Below are 18,307 nucleotides of genomic sequence, written 5' to 3'. Positions count from 1 at the left end.
CTGGGCACACACACCTCCCAGCCTGAGGAATGCAAACAACCCCGACCAGCTTGTAAAGCCTGAGACTGATGCTGCTGGTTCAGGCTTTGGAGTGCCCCCCTTGCTGGAAGTCATGGTTTCAGTCTCTTTTCAAGCCCCCTGGGAGCACAAATGCACAGCCCTTTCTTCTGGGAGCAGCAGGTGTGTGTCTGAGTGTTGCAGTATGCTGGTCTTTGTGTCCTTCAGACGACTATTGCTGAGGTTGATGAGAAATTTGGCAATCAAGGGGCGTTCAGTTTTGCCATCATAAAGGTTCAGAGGGTATGTAGAAGCACAGCTCCAGGTGACATGGGCAAGAAGCCTTTTAAGCCTTTTAAGACAGGTCTCCATACTTCAGCACCATGTTACTTAGAGGTATTTCTTTAAATTCATCTCTGCCTGCTGTTGTATCAGGTACAAGTAATTTAACCTTCCCAGGTGGCTTGTGTTGGCTGTGTGTGATTGTGCTTGGCTAAATTCCTACTTGGTGCTGATGTCACTGGCTGTATCAAAACAGAACAGTAAATAATACCTACTTTTCAGCTAAAATTTGGAGATTTGCCTGTGACTGAGGAATGATTGGACTTGTGGTAGGAGACAAAATGACAGTATCTCAGGAAACCCTGTAAACAAATTGCAAGGAAGTGGAACAATTTAGTGACTAAAGCTCTTTGAAAGCAGCCTTGTTAGTAGGAGGAGCCTTAGGAATTTCTCATCTGTTAGGATAAACTACTTGCTCTGTGTTACTGGCTATTGGAAATCTGACTGTTGGAGGTGAGGTGATTTTAGGAGAGCCAGCAACGACCATGGCATGAAGTTCATCAGACAACTGTCACCCCTTACACTTGGGTGTCCCTAAAGAAAAGGTTATTACTTGCTCATTGAGCTTTTTAGCTGTGCTTCTGTCAGCAGTGTCGTCTTGGATTTATAAAAGGTGATGCATTAACTTGATAAGATTTTATTTTGGGGTGTTTAGAAAATCTGTTGCCCAGAGAAGTTGTGGATGCCTCACTCCTGGAGGTGTCCAAGGCCAGGGTGGATGGGGTCTCTGAGCAACCTGGTCTAGTGGAAGGTGTCCCTGCTCATGGCAAGGGGGTTGGAACTGGGTGATCTTTAAGGTCCCTTCTGACCCAAATCATTCTGTATTTCTGTGAAATACAGAAGAGCAGAAGCTGCCTCTTCCACCAGAGGGAAAGGTACCAACCACGTGGGTGTGATTCATCAGTGTGGACTCCTGGCAAAGGTGGCAATCTGGCAGTTCTGTGGGTGTGTTTGTAACTTGTTTTGTCATTTTGCAATGCAAAACCTTCATTGTCATCTGCAGATTCCTCAACATTAATCCAGTCAGGCAAGACAAGAAGCAGCTGATGCCCAAGGTTATTTCTTCGTGAGGAAACTCCAACTGAATCAGAGCACCCAGGGAGCACTGGGTAAGGCTGTGAGAGTGAGACTGGGGCACGATGGCAGCAGATGAATGGTTAGACAATCATCTGATACCTTGATGATCTCTGGCTGGGTTAACTTTGCTTAATGTAGAACCCAGACTTCTGAAAACGGTGAGTACTATGACAAAAATTCACTATTCCAGAACTCCTTGGGAATTACCAGTGGTCTGTGAAATTGGTTCATTCATAATCTAAAATGCACTTAATTGCTGTGGCTGTATTAACTTTACTTCCTCTGTTTTATGTTCTGTTTGCATCTGTGGAAATAATTACTTAACCTCTGATTTATTTTTTTCTTGAAGTTTTGTAATTGATATCTAATCACGGTGCTGTAACTTTTAAGAAAATCTGGAGTTTTCTTATAGCTCAAGCTAACTATAAATATAACTCTCAGAACTTGCTTCATTTAAATTTTTCCAGTGTGATTCCTTTAAAAATACAACTAATACCATTAATTCTAGGAGAATTAAGAGCTTTACTTTTTATCCTTGGATGACCATGCTGAACACTCCAAAGTCTCCTGCTGCAGCCTCAAATTGCATGGTAGTAATGGCAAGTTTTAGGGCATTCAAGCCCTAAAACTAATGGATTAGGTTCTGTAACAATGTATTTAGTATTTTTATTGGATGTTAAATACACACAGTGCAAGTTTGTACTGTTTGGGAAAATATATTTGTTCAGCTAATTATGGCAAGGTCAGTATAAATCTTAATTTTGTACAATGTGAGCTTATAACTTTCCCTGTAAACTTAACTATAGTTTATCATGTGGAGAGGGGAGAGAGGTGACTGCAGGTGATGGAGAACCCTTTGGACAGAGACCTTGTGTCCACGACTGTGGGGGTGTAGCTCCCACACTTGTCACTGCTTGGGCAGAGCCCTCTCTTGCTGTGCCCATGTGGGGCCAGACTGCCATGCAGGGCATCCTGCCAGAAGTTAAATACAAGAACATGCTTGGGGATAGAGGAAACAAGGATAGCTTTGTATGATTTTGCAGAAAACTTCAATTTTAAACCAACAAGAGTGACAGAGTAAGGGATTTGAATTTGAGGGTATGGAGCATTAACCAGCATATGGATTACTTTTTAAATGCATGATCATTTACCTTTCTTTTTACTGTTTTAAGGGGGTCTTTGCTCTCTTTTAACCACTGTCCATCCACTCACTCTTTGCTCTTTCCCTTCTGTTGAGGGCTTTGAAATGACCTGGAGAAGGAGGATCAGCAGCTGGTGATGGTCTCCTGAGCTGGGTGGGAGAAACCTGTGGATGTGGAAGTGTCTTCTCAGTAGAAAGTCCTTTTCATGTGAGAGAGTATTGACAACTCAGCTGCTTGTGTACCTGTGTCCTGATGGAACAGAATCCTCTGGGAGAGAGAATTAACATGTTTACAGCTGCTTAAAAAGTCAAGCATTAATGGCAGTAGATAGTTTATGAGAAGAGATAAGTTATCCTCTGTCTGAAGTGCCATAATTGGATCTTTTGGAGGAAGAGGACTAGCTGCTTTCACGTGGCCCTGTGTCACTATATCCCTGTTTTATCCTAAAGTGGCAGTGACTTGCTGCTGTGTTACTTGTTTTGCTCCAAGTTTCTGTTGCTGCACAGGAGTTTCCTTGGCAGGTTCTTGCATTGGTGAGACTGGGAGGTTTCCATGATGAGTCAAGCAATGCAGCTGAGCGAGATCAGTGTTTCACTGGCAACAGGGGCCAGTATCTCTGTGAGTCTGAGATACATGAAGGTGTCCCAGATTTCTGCCTCACTCAAAGGTAACAGCCCTGGGTGGAGCTCCATCAGTGATTAAATACAAAATGAATGTGAATTAATTAATGGTGAGACGTGATGAGCTCAAGGGCTGTCGCTGTGAAGTGGAATTAGGGCTATGAGCATACAATCAACACTTAATGACCGCAGAAATCGGGAAAGAATTTGATACAGCCTTTTGCCTCAGAGCTGTAGGTGTTTCCCAGCCACCTCCCCTTCTTTGGCAATATTGATCCAAGTATTTTGGTTCATTTCTCCTTATCCATTTTATTTCCTTAGAAGAGGTAATGGCTGCTAGCCATTTAACCCAGAAAATGCTTTTCCAGTTAACAGTTGAATTCAAGAGGCTGTCACAAGGCTCTCCTTTAGAGCTAGTTTAGAAATTCAGTGCATCAGTCAAGCTCTACATTTATGATTATTTCACAGTTAGGTAATAAACCCACAGATCTAAAAGCATAGCAGGGTGAACAAACATCACAGATGAAAGGGGCAGCCACCTGTGTGCCTGGGCCTTTGATGCTGTCAGATGGTGAGAGCTTGGAGTCTCTTGGATGGGAAAACACATCTCTGCTCCATCAGTGCAGCACCCTTTCTGCTTCTGATTTGCTTCATCTGTGCTGATCAGTATGTATCAGGGGGAAAACTGAGAGGGTCCTGTCAAGGCACAGTGATTTGATAAGCTTTTTCATGTTGCCATCTCCTGATATCTGGTCATCATCCTGCTTTGCAACTGAGCATTTGTTTTGTGCTTTAGTGTCTTAGATGACTGGTTTTATGTTTTTATTTTTTAGTAAATTACCTAATCTACTTATACGTCCACTGATAGAAGATCAGTGTCTCAATTCTTTTGAATGCAGAGCAGCTGTTGCTTTTGCCTTGGACATGTAAAGCATGTAATAATAAGATTTGATCTAAAACATTGTTTTTCCTTCATTTCTTTTACTGAATTATTTTTCTTCAGCAAATATGCCTGTAGCAAGTTGCATCCCAGGATGTTTAGCTCCTACCAAGGACCATGGGAAGCTTCATGGAGGGAGTAGAGGTCTGAATCCTTCTGCAAAGGAAATAGCTCTTTTACTTAGTCTGGTCCTTGTTTATTAGTTTTTGATATCCAAGCCCTGAGTGCCCAAGTTTCTTACCTCACAAGGCTCCTCAGGAACTGTCCAAGGAGAGCAACAGTGTTGAACCCCATGGAGGCAAGGCTGTCTTAAATCTCTTCAAAAGGGACCCAAAGGCTGAACTGCTTTAATAAGTTCTGCAGCTCTCAGTTTACAGTGAATTATTAATGCAGTAACTTTCAGTTTTGGACAGATTTTATATCCTTTTTTCTTTTTTTTCAAGGAAGGGTTCACAAATCATTCTCAGTAAAGGTAATAAATTACGAATGCCCAAAATCCACCTTGCAAGCCCAGTAAGGACAGTCTTTGGCATAGGTTTAGCTGCTTTCAGACTGCGTTCAAAAAGTGGAAACAGATGTCTAAACTTCTTTAACGTCTTTCTTCCAGGAGGAAAGCAGCAAATGCTCAACGATGGATGTGAGGGTAGTCTACTGCCTGCTCCTTTGGGCTGTGCACTTCTTCCTGGCCACACCACACAGTGCTCTCAGGGTGAGTTCCACTAGACCAGTTTGCTGAAATCCCCATCCCACCTGACCTTGAACACTTCCAGGGATGGGGCAACCACAGCTTCTCTGAGAGACCTGTTCCAGTGCCTCACCACCCTCACCAGAATGTCTTCCTCATCTGATCTAAATCTACCCTCTTTCAGTTTAAAACCATTACCCCTTGTTCCTGTTGCTACAGGAGAAAATACTTTGAAGTATTCAGTATGTTCAGCATTCCAGATGCCAGGGAACCTCCAGCACAGCTCCTGGAGTGCTAAGAACCTGCTATTCAGCTTGCAAGAACGAGGTTGCTCAAAGCCCCATCCAGCCTTACCTTGAACTTCCAGGGATGGGGCAGCTTCTCTGGGCAACCTGTGCCTGGGCCTCTCCACCCTCACTGTAAAGAATTTCTTCCTGATATGTGATCCAAACCTGCCCTCTGTCACTTTAATGCCATTCCCCCTTGTTCTGTCACTCTACCCTTCTGAAAAGTGCCTCTTGAGCCTTGTAGGCCCCTTTGGGTTTTGGAAGGTTTGGCTCGTTGTAGATGATGGCCCAAGCAACGATGGAAGCTGTTCTGGATTGTGTCAGGCTGTGCAACACACAGTTCCAGCAGGTGTTCCTGCCTGCAGGAGCTCTACACACAGACCTCGGGGCTGCTTCCCAGTCAGGAGAGGAACAAAGCAGAGATTTGGTATTTGTACCACTGTAGCACCAGCTTATGGCAAAAGTCATACAGATCACATCATCAAGTCACATATTCTCATCAACATGAGAAATACTGGAGCCTAATAGAGGCTTTCTGACTGAGGAATAACTGCTGGAGTTGTGTGATCATCAGTGTGTCATTTCAGTAGAAAGGTCCAACTGAAGGTTTCATCTAGAGAGACAAACCCTTAAGTGGTGAGTTGTGAATCAGCCTGTACCAGCAAGAGGACATGAGTTCTGCATTCTGGACTCAAAAGAACTATTTTCCCCTTGAAACCCTTTCTGGTTTGTGCCAAGGAATCCTCCTTTAGTTATTTATGTGAATATTCAGCATACTTGTTCACTTTTTATTATTCATACATATTCACTTCTTATTTTTCAGGTTCTCAGTAGGGAATCAAAGACTGGTAATGAGCAAGGTACAGTGAATAACTATGTGTCTTGTTTAATTCTCTGTGAGTTGTTATCAGTTATCAACACTTTACACTCCGATACTCACCTCATGGACCATGCTACACTATCTTACACCTTATAACAGTATCTGCTTGATTTATTTTTCAGATGCCTGTATAAATGTCATTCCCTGCCAAGACAATGGAGCTATTTGTATTCAGCCTTGTTCTCCCTCCTTCCATGGGGACACAAGCTTCATTTGTGAAGACAGAAAGTGGCAAATGTTGTCTGATGCCTGTGCAAACCTGGATGTTCAATCCCTTTTTCAGGTGAGGTAACTTCTATGCACCTTCTTTGGCCTATGCTCATAGTTTCTTGCAAAGACAGCCCCTCCATCCATACCCTCTCAATCTTGATCAAAGCTTTGACTTCATGGAATCACAGAATCATTTAGTTTGGAAAAGACTAGAATCTAAAATCATCAAGTCCAATCATTAACCAACAAAAATAGTGTGTTCATCACTAAACCATGTCCCAGGTGCCACGTCCACATGTTTTTTGAACATTTCCATGGACTTCACCACTTTCCTAAGCAATTTGTTCCAATGCCTGATCACCTTTTCAGTAAAGAAATTTTTTCTAATATTCAATCTACACCTGCCATGGTACAACTCGAGGCCATTTCTTCTTGTCCTGTTGCTTGTTACTTGGGAGAAGAGAGCAACCCCCACCAGTCTACAACCTCCTTTCAGGTAGTTGTAGAGAGCAGTAAAGTCCCCCTGAGCCTACTTTTCTCCAGGCTAAACATCCTCAGCTGTTCCTCATCAGACTTGTGCTCTTGTCCTTTCACCATCTTAAATCAAGCAAAAGGAAATAAATTTGGGAAACGCGTGTGTGAAAACATAATTCAGAAACAAAATGACCCTGTTCACTTGATTGATGTTCCTCACGTGGATCTAAACCAAGAGAAGGATACTCCAGGATGAACCTGAGGAAAGAGCAATAGCAATATCTGTAATAATCAGATGATTCGTGGTAAATTCTCCTCAAGGACAAAATAAAACTTAAGTCACTTCAAGATTAAGGCACTGCATTTAGTTCTTGCCCCTTCTTTCTTGTGTGTTGTACCAGCACAGTGTTTTCTCAGGTTAGCTTTTGTTCTGGGTTTCAGTCCATCTGGCACGTTCCCTGCACACCCAGCACTGGAGCTCTTGCCTGGTTGTAACTGAAGCTTCATTTTCATTCTGTTCCTTAATTGTCTCAAATGTGTTTTCCTCCCTCCAGAGGATATCTGAAAGTGGACTCCATCCATGCTCTGCAGAACATGTTGCTGGAGAACATCTTCCTTTTGTAGCAGAAGGGCATGGGAAGCCTGAAGATGGGCAAAAACATTTTGGTGCTGATGACCATGGGAATAGGAGCTGCCAGGCTGATTTTTCATGCATCATCCCAGATATCCTGTCTTCACCAGCCATTCCAGGAAACATTGCTGATATAGTGGGTTTGCTGAAGAAGATTTCCCTCCTGTTATCAGAGAATGTCACCAGAGCAAAAATGCAGGTATTTACTCTTACGGGCTTTGGGAGGTGCTGCTGAGGTTTCCAGAGCATCCATACAGTATTTTGTCCTTATGGCCAAAAATGTCCAATGAAGTGGTGACTGCAAGTCACACAGAAATCACCTGCAAAGAGTTTCTAGGGTGGGCTGTTGTTTTGTTGTCAGAGAAACAGTTTAACTTAATCACGTGTGACAATGATAACACTGTGGAATTAAATTTCTTTAAAAGGAAAAGTTTTCAGGACTTGCTGTTGTAGCCATGGAATAGCAGTACAAGGAAGAATTCATTTTTGCAGTATGACACTGTGGGGAAGGCAGCCTTGGAGATGCTGACCTGCAGCTCTGTTGTCATGTGTTGCACAACAGAAACTGGTCTTTTCCTGATGAACTCAGAAATCACAGAGGTGGGGGAAGAAATACAGGGAGGGTGACGTAAATCAGACCTGCACAGTGGGTCAGTGTTTGGAATAGAACTAGGGTGTCCTGATTTTTTGCTTTATGTTTACATCTCCAACCACCTTTTGATCTATGATATAAAGAGGATAGGACAATTCTAGTAATGAGATGTTTAGGTTTGACTGGGGTGGATCATGGGGAGCATGTTCAGTGTCAAAAGGAATATTTCCTTTATAAAAATCACTCAAGAATTAAATGAGCCTTTCTAGAGGCTCTGGCAGTAGAATAATAGTTGGTTTCTTCTATTATAAAAAAAATAAATTATAGTTTTCATATTTGTTTCAGAGCTACAGCAGGATAGCAAACCATATTCTGAACAGCTCCATCATCTCCAACTGGGCTTTTGTAAGGGACAGAAATGCTGGTTCAGAATTACTGGACTCAGTGAATTTGTTTGCTGGGAAGCTTCTTCTAAGGAACGGGTCGGAAAGTGTGCAGGAGCCCTTCATCGCTACGAAAGGCTACAGCATACACAGAAATACCTCAGGAACGAGCTTTGACTTTTCCATGGAGTTCAACAACACAGGCAACATCTCTGGGCACGTGGCGATCCCAGAAGAAGAGCTTTTGAAGTTGCCCAGGGCTTCCAAGGCCATCAGCATTGCGCTCCCAACGCTCGGGGCCGTTATGGAGAGCGCCCAGTCGGAGCCCTTGTTCGTGAACGGGATGGTGCTGTCGGTGTCTCTGCCGGAGGAGCTCCGGCGCGTGCTGCTCACCTTCGAGAAGGTGAACAAGCTGGCGCAGGTGGAGGCGCGGTGCGTGGGGTGGCACTCGGCTGAGCGGCGCTGGGACAGCCGGGCGTGCAGGACACAGTCGGACACCGCCAGCAGCGCGGTTTGCGTCTGCACCCACCAGCGCCGGACCTACAAGTCCTTCTCCATCCTGATGTCCCCCGCCGCGCCTCGCAGCGCGGCGCTGGATTACATCACCCGCGTGGGCTTGGGCCTTTCCATTCTCAGCCTGGTTCTCTGCCTCGTCATCGAGGCTGTTGTCTGGCACCACGTCACAAAAACTGAAATAACCTACATGCGCCACTTCTGTCTGGTCAACATCGCTGCGTCGCTGCTCGTTGCTGATGTTTTGTTCATCCTGGCAGCTATCGTGCACAATACAGCCCTGAACTACCAGCTGTGCGTAGCAACCACATTTTTCCTTCACTTTTTCTACCTTGCCTTGTTTTTTTGGATGTTTACACTGGGCCTCTTGATTCTCTATGGATTATTATTAATTTTTTTTAAGATAACGAGATCTGTGTTCCTGGCTGCAGCGTTCTCTATTGGATATGGGTGTCCCTTGGTCATATCCATCCTCACTGTTGCCATCACTGAACCCAAAAATGGGTATTTACGGAGTGGAGCCTGCTGGCTCAATTGGTATGAGACAAAAGCCCTTTTGGCCTTTGTCGTGCCCGCTCTGAGCATCATTGTGGTGAACCTGGTGGTGGTGGTGGTGGTAGTGGTGAAGACTGGGAGATCCTCTGTGGGAGAAGGCTGCAAGTCACAGGATTTGAGCAGCATGATCCGAATCAGCAAAAACGTGGCCCTTCTGACGCCTCTTCTGGGTCTCACCTGGGGGTTTGGATTGGCAACAATTCTCAACAGCCGATCCCTGGCATTCCACATCACGTTCGCGCTGCTGAATGCCTTCCAGGTAAACTCTGGGAGACTGGGAATAGTGTGTGCTCAGGTTTTGAGCCTGGGATAAAGGTATCAGGTCAAAGAGGGGATGGCAGCACGTACTGTGCGTGAAAAATAGGATCTAAGCTTTCCTTTCGGCTCAGCCCCTTTACAAAGCACGTGCATGAGGCATCCTGCATTAGAGTAGTAAGGGTAGGTGGGTAGGTAAGTTGGTTTAGAGTGTGTTGAACAATTAAGAAGGTGAATTTCTGTTAAACATAAAATACACCAGTTAATGTCGAGTAACTGCAAAGTTATCTCATCCTTATCAATTAACAAATACAGAGAAAATTCTCATTTTCTGGTTGAAGATGGCCCTGGCACAGGTTGCCCAGGAAAGCTGCCCCATCCCTGGAAGTGTTCAAGGCCAGGTTAGATGGGGTTTTGAGCAACCTGGTCTAGTGGGAGATGTCCCTGTCTGTGGCAGGGGGGTTGGAACTATGTGGTCTTTAAAGTCCCTTTCAACCCAAACCATTCCATGACTGATTCTATGGTTTTGATTAACTGAGCAGTATAAACATCCAGTGTTACCTGACACACTGTTGTACACCTGCTCTGTCTTAGCTCTTCTTGATTCAGATTGTTACTGAGTGGGCTGAGAAAGTCCTGGTATGTAACCCATCAGCCCAGTTTGTAGTGAGAATTAACACAGGTTGTATATCCATTCCTGATGTTCCCAGAGAGCCCGTATGACCTGAGTGGATAAACCCATTTTGTGCATTGCTGTTACCTGAATCATAGCTGATGAGGTCTGTCCTTAAGGAAATGGCATCTAGAAGCACTTAAGAAACATCATGTGGCTGTGCTGGTTTTGTTAACTGGTTTTGCAATTTCTTAGGGATTCTTCATCCTGTTGTTTGGGACACTTCTGGACAGAAAGGTACTTATTCTGGATTATATGAACATTTTCTACTCCCTGAGAAACAGTTCCCTTTAATATTTTTAATTTAAATCCACAGACAAGAGAAGCCTTAAGGATGAACTGCCTTTCATCAAGACGGAAGTGGGGTCTAGAAAAGGTAAAGATTATTTTTTTTCCTTGTTACTGGCTTAATTTACCAGTTTGCACACCTGCTTATTTGTATGTGAAAAGAATGGAACTGTCCACTACATCTTACCCAGTTTAACATTTTCCTAAGGCAAATGCTTGCTGAAGGAAATAGAGGTATCTCAAAAGCATGTTGAATATATTAAGCTTCTGCATATCAGAAGTGGCAATTGATCTTTTTGTTACTGCTACATAACCTACCGCTGTTGTTACAAAATTAAAAATGATATTTTAGTCTAATGTCTTCACCTGTAGATGTCCAAGCCCTTTAGATACACAATGCCAGTGACTTTTTTTCCCCCATCTGTAAATTAGATTTACTTTAAGGTTACTGAGTAAGGAAGGAACTGAATTAAGAGTCCAAAACCTCAATGTAATGACCTGGTTGCTTCCTTCACAAAAATGTGAATCTGTATGTCAGCAGGGCTGCTTTAGGATGTCAGAGGATTGTTCTGCTTTCAGCTGATGAATGGAAACCATTCGGAGCCCAGACTGGGTGTTTGGTGCTAATTGATATAAATGATAACTCATGAGAGCTTGAAGGCTTTTTAAAAATCTGGGCAATTCCTTAAAATCAAGTTGTTTCCTTAAGGAAACAACTGTGTTTTAGCAGCTTCCGAGGAAAACGTTGTCAGAATTGATGTGTTGACATCACTGATCTGGTGCTTCCTACCTGTACTGGAAAACTTTTCTCTGTTGTTCTTGGATTTCTTTTGGTACCAAGGCTTTAGTGGTTTCACACTCTGTTTGTGAAAGGGAATCCTCTTTAGCTGGGGTCTTTCACTAACAGGGTGTGCAAACATACTTGGTTTATGAGAGGAAATAGAGGGTTTGTGTAAACTATGGCTCCCTTCTGATCTCTGTATTTGGGTTGTTTGGGGCAGGCTGCATGTTTGTGGAACTTCTGACTCCTCTGCATCCTACCTCTCCAATTTAGTCCTCAGTTGCATCCAGCCCTACTGTTATGTGCTAAGTTTAAATGCATTGCAGAAAGTTTTCTATTAAAAAAACCCAAACCAAAACAACTAACCAGTAAAAAAAAAGTAAAAAAACAACCACCCTAAACCCAATAACAAACAAAATCACCAAGCCTCAAACTTCTGCTGACGATTTTTCCTACTTAACAGAGGAAAAAGAAAGGACGTGTTTGTGGCTGCTCCAAATTTAATAAACTGAGATTAGATTTGTTTCTTATACAGATTGAGGATCCAAACAACAGTGAAGGTGTTTCATATCTTATCAGGCTTTAGGTCAGGACTGAAAGTTTGAAAGTTAAAGTTCTCTCAAGTCACCACCAAAACAACTTTCTGGAAACAACAGGTCTAAATTTCACTAATCCCATGACTCAGCAACATTTGATAAAAGTATTAAGTGATCTCACTGGGCAAAACTTGATGTGGAAACTGTGGCTGCATGTGCCTAAGAATTTGGGTCGATGTTGTCACTCACCTGGGTGGAAGAAACCACGTGTAGGTGTTTATCATGGCATAGCAGAGGAGGAAAATGTTAGTCATCGACTTTTGTAAACTTGAGTGTAAACATGGAGTTTGACTCATGAGAGCTGAAAAAGTTTGTCACACCTAATTGTTATTAAAAAAAAATAAAAAAGTAGTCTTGTTTCAGGGAGCTTCAAAATCATAGAATCATATAGTTGTTTAGGTTGGAGAAGACCTCTGAGATCACTGAGTCCAACCACTAACCCAGCACTGCCAAGACCACCACAAAACCAAGTCCCTCAGTGCCACATCTACTTGTCTTTGAAACCCCTCCAGGGATAGTGATTCCACCACTGCTGTGGGCAGCCTGTTCCAATGCTTTGCAATCCTTTCAGTGAAGAAATTGTTCCTAATATCCCACCTAAAACTCCCCAGGCACAACTTCAAATCATCTCCTCTTGTCCTATGACTTGTTACTTGGGAGAAGAGACTGGCTAGCCAACCTGCTTTCAGGGAGTTGTAGAGAGCAGTAAGGACCCCCAGTCCTTCTTGTCTCCAGGCTGAGCCCCCCCAGCTTCCTCAGCTGCTCCTCACATGGGTTTGCGCTCCAGACCCTTCCCCAGCTCCGTTACCTTTCTCTGGACTCGCTCAAGCACCTCAGTGTCCTTCTTGTAGTGAGAGGCCCAAAATGGGACTGTGTACCTGGGAGTTTAATGGTGGAGCTGTAATACATCTAGAAGGGTTGTGCAGACTTGCTTCAGGTTTCCCCAGACTCCTAGGAGCCTTTCTTCTGGGTCAGATTTTAAGTTGACCATCCTGTGGCGTTTCTCACAGGATGCTGAAGCACCTCCTGTTTGAAATGAACTCTCCCCCTCCATGGATGATATCTGTAATCTGACCTGCTGATTTTTCTTTTTATTTCCTAGTCCTAGCAGTGGACAGCTGTCTTCAGTGGGTCTGACCAGCAAGAAGAAAAGGAGCACTTCTTGCACAGAAGTCCTGGTTTGAGGTGAGCTGAAGTGTCTGACCAGCTGGGAGCATGGAGAGCACTGTCTGGGAGCACAACCACAGGAAGCATCATGAAAACCAGAAGAGAAAAGGCCCTGAGCCTGCTGTCAGGAGCAGGAAACTGTCAGGGCTGCTGCAACCCTTGGAGGAAACATGCTGATACATAAAGCTTGTTTCTCACCTTTGTGAAAACTGCTGTGAGGAGAGTTTGTCCTCATTTGCCATTTCAGTGCTTCAGTTTCTTTCTTTTTTTTTTTTTTTTATGTCAGTGCAATATGGAGCTGTACAGTAAGTGGAGCTGTTCTAAAATAATTTAATTTTTAATATGATGTACAAATGTTGAGCATTATCTAGCTGCTTTTGGCTGTCTTTTGAGCAAAACGGATTCTATTTGGTGTCATTGTGTTCATCATTTCCATTTGTCCTCTCAGACTGATGGACAATGAAGCTCTGTTTCTGCATTACAGCTGTTCTCTCCATCTCTGTACTTGTGTGTCAGAGGAATTGTAAAAAGCCCTTTTCTAGTCTATTAGGACAGAATTTTCATTCTTTTCTCTGTCCTGCAAGGCAATGATATAGACAAATAATAAGGAGGACCCTGCAAATAAGTCAGCTTCCTTCTTTAGATGTGGGAAAGCACGTTTGGAAGATTCTTTAGAGTTGAATCAAGAGTTGATGGACATCTCCTAAGCAATGTCCTAAGCAAGGAAATGTTTTTTCCATGTGAGATGGAGAATCTGGCTTCATTAGAAAATCTGTCCTTGGTCTGAGAAACCCTTTCTAATGAAGGCTTTGACAGAAACATTATTGTCTGTTGTCAGGATGAACTGATGGTTTCAAATGGAAATAAAGTTCAAATTTTTCATTGTTACTAATAAGTGGTACTTATCCTTTCTCCACCAAACATGTAGATAAATGCCCTGTAGTATTCACTGGCATTACTTGAGTCAGAAATCACTTGCCCCCATGTGGCTTCACATACAGTGGAGATATAGAAGTTTTAACAAGAATAATACAGTTTGATGTTATCAACACACTTTTACTGAAGAGGGATTAAAATGCCCTGGCAAATGAACTGAGGAATGTGGGGGATGTGACATGTACCGTGGAAAAACCCACAGCCACATGTCCTGGTGGGAGAAGGTGGAGGGCAGAGCTCTGCTCTGGGCCATAAGACAGTTCTTTTCCTCAGGACTGCTGCTGGCTCTCCTCTCTTCTTTTCTTGTAAACTCTGGTCTTGTTTCAAGAGTCTGTACTGTGTTTTTACACATTGGAGAGTTTTAATCAGTTAGAGGTAAAATTGGGCTTACGTGCTGCTGTAACATAGATCTAAAAAGACCACTACCCCAAAGTCAGCTACTTGATGTCAAGGAACATCAGAACATCATCTGTGCCGTAGCTTCTTTCTCTCCTTGAAGCACTTAGAGAGTTTTTTCTTTCTCTCCACCCTGGGGAAGTTACATGTATCTTGGAGTTGTCTCTCTTAAACCTTTTTTACTTCAGTAGCATCTCCCCCAGGCCCCTGAATGTCCTTCTTCAAGTAGTATCAGAGCTACCTCAGTGCTCCTCAAACTTGAGGGGATTATTTCCTTGTGGTGTTGCACACCTGATTTATTTTCTGTGTTTTTGAAAAATAGATCGAAGACTGGCACAGGAATGTAGTGTCAGGTGAGGGTGTTGATCAGTGTTCAGTGGGTGCCCTTTGCAGCTGTGAATCTTTACCCAGGTACCTCTGTTCCCTCTGAAGGAAAGGGACCAAGTTGTGCATTTTGCAGCACAGAGAAAACAACCTGCTGTGCACCTGAATTTGCTCCATGGATTTAAAAAGAGTTCCATTCCCATGACTCTTCAGGGTCACATTTAATTCAACTGGATTTTTTTTTTCCTTTCATTTGCTACACTGTTAACAGTGAAATTGTATTAATGAAATGTCTGGATTTTTCCATAACACCTGAAAATTTAAGAAAACTTGCCTCAACCTGGCACCCTACCCTTCTCTCACGTGCACACACACACATGTTAAAAAACAGCCTATTAGAGCTGTGGATTTATAGAAGGTCTCGGATGAGACCTTATACAAACTCCCTCCAAAATCCCAGGAAATTCAACAGGAGTCTTGCCTGGGCAATAGCACCATAAAAAAAAAAATCTATTTCATCTGCTGTTTATTAAAGGGTGTTTGAAGTATGGTACTTATTTTCAGCTGCTGGCACATATCACTGTTCTACCTTGTGACACCTTGTGTTTTATTTAAAAATAACTGGTGGGATTGGGGCCTTACAGAGAAACAGGTAGTGGTACAGGATGGGGATGGGCACTGTACTTCTATTTTTAATACCCCAGACTTAAACTGACCAGGAGCATTTAATGAATAAATGCATTTGAGAGGTGAAAGCTGTAGCTGTTCCTTCATGGGTTGAAAATTGGCATTTCTCTAAATGCCATAGGCTGACAGTCCATTTCTAATTGCAGCTGAGGAGAAGGAATCAGTAAAGTTGGAATTCTGCCTGTTTCCCAAATTATCTGTGCAGAAACAGCTTAATAATGTCAGTGTTGTGTGAGGCAGACCCCTTGATGTTGTGGAGCAGTTCCAGCCTGCCTGCCAGAGTGGTCAGACTTGAAAACCCCCAGTGCCCTTTTGCACAAGGTGTCACAATTAATGGGACATCCCATTTTTTTTCCATCTATTTACAGCACTGGTTGCATGGCCAAGCATGTAACTACACAAGCAGGGTCTGTAGGGTTATGTCTTCCTGAAGTTAAATTTTATTTTGGGGGGAAAGCACAGTTTGGGACATGGAGCCCTCTTTCACCTCCTGCCCCCCAGTGAAGATGCTGCTAAAATCCCCTGTGGATGTGCTCCCAGGGCTGAGCCCCTCGGGAGCGCTGCCTCCTTCTCTGGCTCCAGTTCAATGGTTTTGTTGAGGCCAATAGCACTGTGTGAATGTATTTTTAGAACATCTGTGAATGCCATCAGGTCAAAATTATAAACCCAACAGCATTCCCCCTCCCTGACCCCGAGGTCAGATGTCCCATTTGTGTCCTGTAGGCAGGATGATGCTGATTACATAGTTACATTTTCTAACATATTCTGCACTAAAAAGCACATTATTTTTTGGTTTTGTTCTCTCAAGGGGAGCATATCAATATCAAATATCGATGCACAGGAAGTTCCACCTGAACTTGAGGAAGAACTTCTTTACTGTGCAGTGACCGAGCACTGGAACAGGGATCAGAGAGGGTGTGGAGTCTCCCTCACTGGAGATATTCCAGACCCATCTGGACACAATCCTGTGCCATGTGCTCTGGATAATCCTGCTTGAGCAGAGAGCTTGAACCAGGTAACCGACTGTGGTCCCTTCCAACCTTGCCCATTGTGTGAGTCTGTAAAATGCCATTGGAGTTTCGAATTTTAACTTCCCTCTTCACTTTTGACATAATGAGCTCTTTCCATGGTTTTGCTCTGAATGCTGTATTTAGAGGTATTTGTCTTTCATCTGGGCACAACAACAAAACCTTTCTAATGGTGTAAAGCTTGTAAACTTGTTCACATGCAGTCTACATTTCAGGTCAGATGTGGTTGGATAGTGTGTACCTTCAGGCCCCTCAGGTTCCTGTTGTATCTGTGTCCAGTGACACCTTGAGGCCAGTTCAGGCTTTGGGAGAAACCCTCTCTGTAAAGAATTTCTTCCTAACATCTAACCTAAACTTCCCCTGGCAGAGCTTGAACCCATGTCCCCTTGTCCTGTTGTTGGTTGCCTGGGAGAAGAGACCAACCCCCACCTGGCTATAACTTCCCTTCAGGTACTTGAAGAGAGTGATGAGGTCACCTCTAAGCCTTCTCTTCTCTAGACTAAACAACCCCAGCTCTCTCAGCCTCTCCTCATAGGACTTGTGCTCAAGTCCCTTCACCAGCCTGGTTGCTCTTCTCTGGACCTGCTCCAGCACCTCAATATCCTTCCTGAACTGAGGGGCCCAGAGCTGAACACAATACTCAAGGTGTGGCCTCACCAACGCAGAGTACAGGGGAAGGATCACTGCCCTGCTCCTGCTGGCCACACTGTTCTTGATGCAGGCCAGGATGCCATTGGCCTTCTTGGCCACCTGGGCACACTGCTGGTTCATGTTCAGCTTCCTGTCAATCAGCACCCCCAGGTCCCTTTCCACCTGGCTGCTCTCCAGCCACTCTGTCCCCAGCCTGTAGTGCTGCAGGGGTTGTTGTGGCCAAAGTGCAGGACCCGGCACTTGGCCTTGTTGAACTTCATCCCATTGGAGTCAGCCCAGCTCTCCAGTCTATCCAGGTCCTCTGCAGAGCCCTCCTGCCTTCTGGTAGGTTGACACTCCCTCCCAACTTGGTGTCATCAGCAAATTTGCTGATGATGGACTCAATCCCCTCATCTAGATCATCGATAAAGATGTTAAACAGGACTGGGCCCAGCACTGATCCCTGGGGACACCACTGGTGACCGGCCGCCAGCTGGAGGCAGCCCCGTTCACCAGCACTCTCTGGGCCCGGCCCTCCAACCAGTTCCTAACCCAGCACAGAGTGCCCCTGTCCAAGCCATGGGCTGCCAGCTTTTCCAGGAGTATATTATGGGAGACAGTGTCAAAGGCTTTGCTGAAGGTGCATGGCCCTTCTGATTTGACAAAAAATAGTTAATCTGTCACTAATTACTGCAGCCATGTGCTAAGGTTGCTCTTTTTCACAACTGGAAAAACTCATCTGAGGTCTATTTATTTACTTAACTGTAGCCAGTCAGGGAATGGTACTTTTATTTGCTCAGCACTGCTGAACTTGAAAAGCCCAGTGCTTTCCTGCTTGCTTAAGCATCAGTCTTTAATTATAGCTCTTCAAGCCACACATAAGATGTATGTGCACCCTTTGGGCACTTTTGTTTCAGGTTGAGACCAGTAATAAATCATCTGTTTGGACTGTTTGAGGATTAAATGTTGAACAATGGATTGATTAGCGAGGTCCTTCTGACCCTTGGGCAGTTCAGGTTGAGTTTTGCAGTGTAGTTCTTACTCGTGCTGCAGCCTCTCTGGGCAGGGAACAGGCAGACTATTGCAATTACCAGGCTGTTAGTAGATGGAGCTATATTTAGCTTGAATTTGTCTGGCTTTAAATACCATTGCTTTACAAAGGTGTGAAAGCAGTTCTCCAGCTTGTGAAACAGACCCTTCTGGCCTTGATTGATCACT

The 18,307-nt window shown here is 44.0% G+C and overlaps 1 protein-coding gene across 1 annotated transcript; it reads left to right on the top strand.

Moving 5' to 3' along the window:
* The first annotated feature begins 4,678 nt into the window (after positions 1-4,678).
* On the top strand, positions 4,679-13,932 carry ADGRF4 (adhesion G protein-coupled receptor F4). Its single transcript, XM_050315511.1, has 8 exons — positions 4,679-4,827; positions 5,914-5,950; positions 6,093-6,253; positions 7,209-7,484; positions 8,223-9,587; positions 10,452-10,493; positions 10,573-10,632; positions 13,024-13,932. The coding sequence occupies exons 1-8, from the start codon at positions 4,750-4,752 to the stop codon at positions 13,027-13,029; spliced, it is 2,025 nt and encodes a 674-aa protein (XP_050171468.1). The 5' UTR covers positions 4,679-4,749; the 3' UTR covers positions 13,030-13,932.
* Positions 13,933-18,307: the final 4,375 nt, after the last annotated feature.

This window comes from Myiozetetes cayanensis, unplaced genomic scaffold (assembly GCF_022539395.1).
Source record: "Myiozetetes cayanensis isolate MyiCay16 unplaced genomic scaffold, myiCay2020 scf2-11, whole genome shotgun sequence".
NCBI classification, from domain to species: Eukaryota; Metazoa; Chordata; class Aves; order Passeriformes; family Tyrannidae; genus Myiozetetes; species Myiozetetes cayanensis.
This window is presented reverse-complemented; position numbering and strand designations above follow the sequence as displayed.

Coding starts and splice junctions, on each gene's coding strand:
- ADGRF4 (XM_050315511.1), top strand. CDS start 4,750: ATGGATGTGAGGGTAGTCTACTGCCTGCTCCTTTGGGCTGTGCACTTC. Junction 5,951..6,092: donor AAAGACTGGTAATGAGCAAG/GTACAGTGAATA, acceptor TTTATTTTTCAG/ATGCCTGTATAAATGTCATT. Junction 9,588..10,451: donor CGCTGCTGAATGCCTTCCAG/GTAAACTCTGGG, acceptor GCAATTTCTTAG/GGATTCTTCATCCTGTTGTT.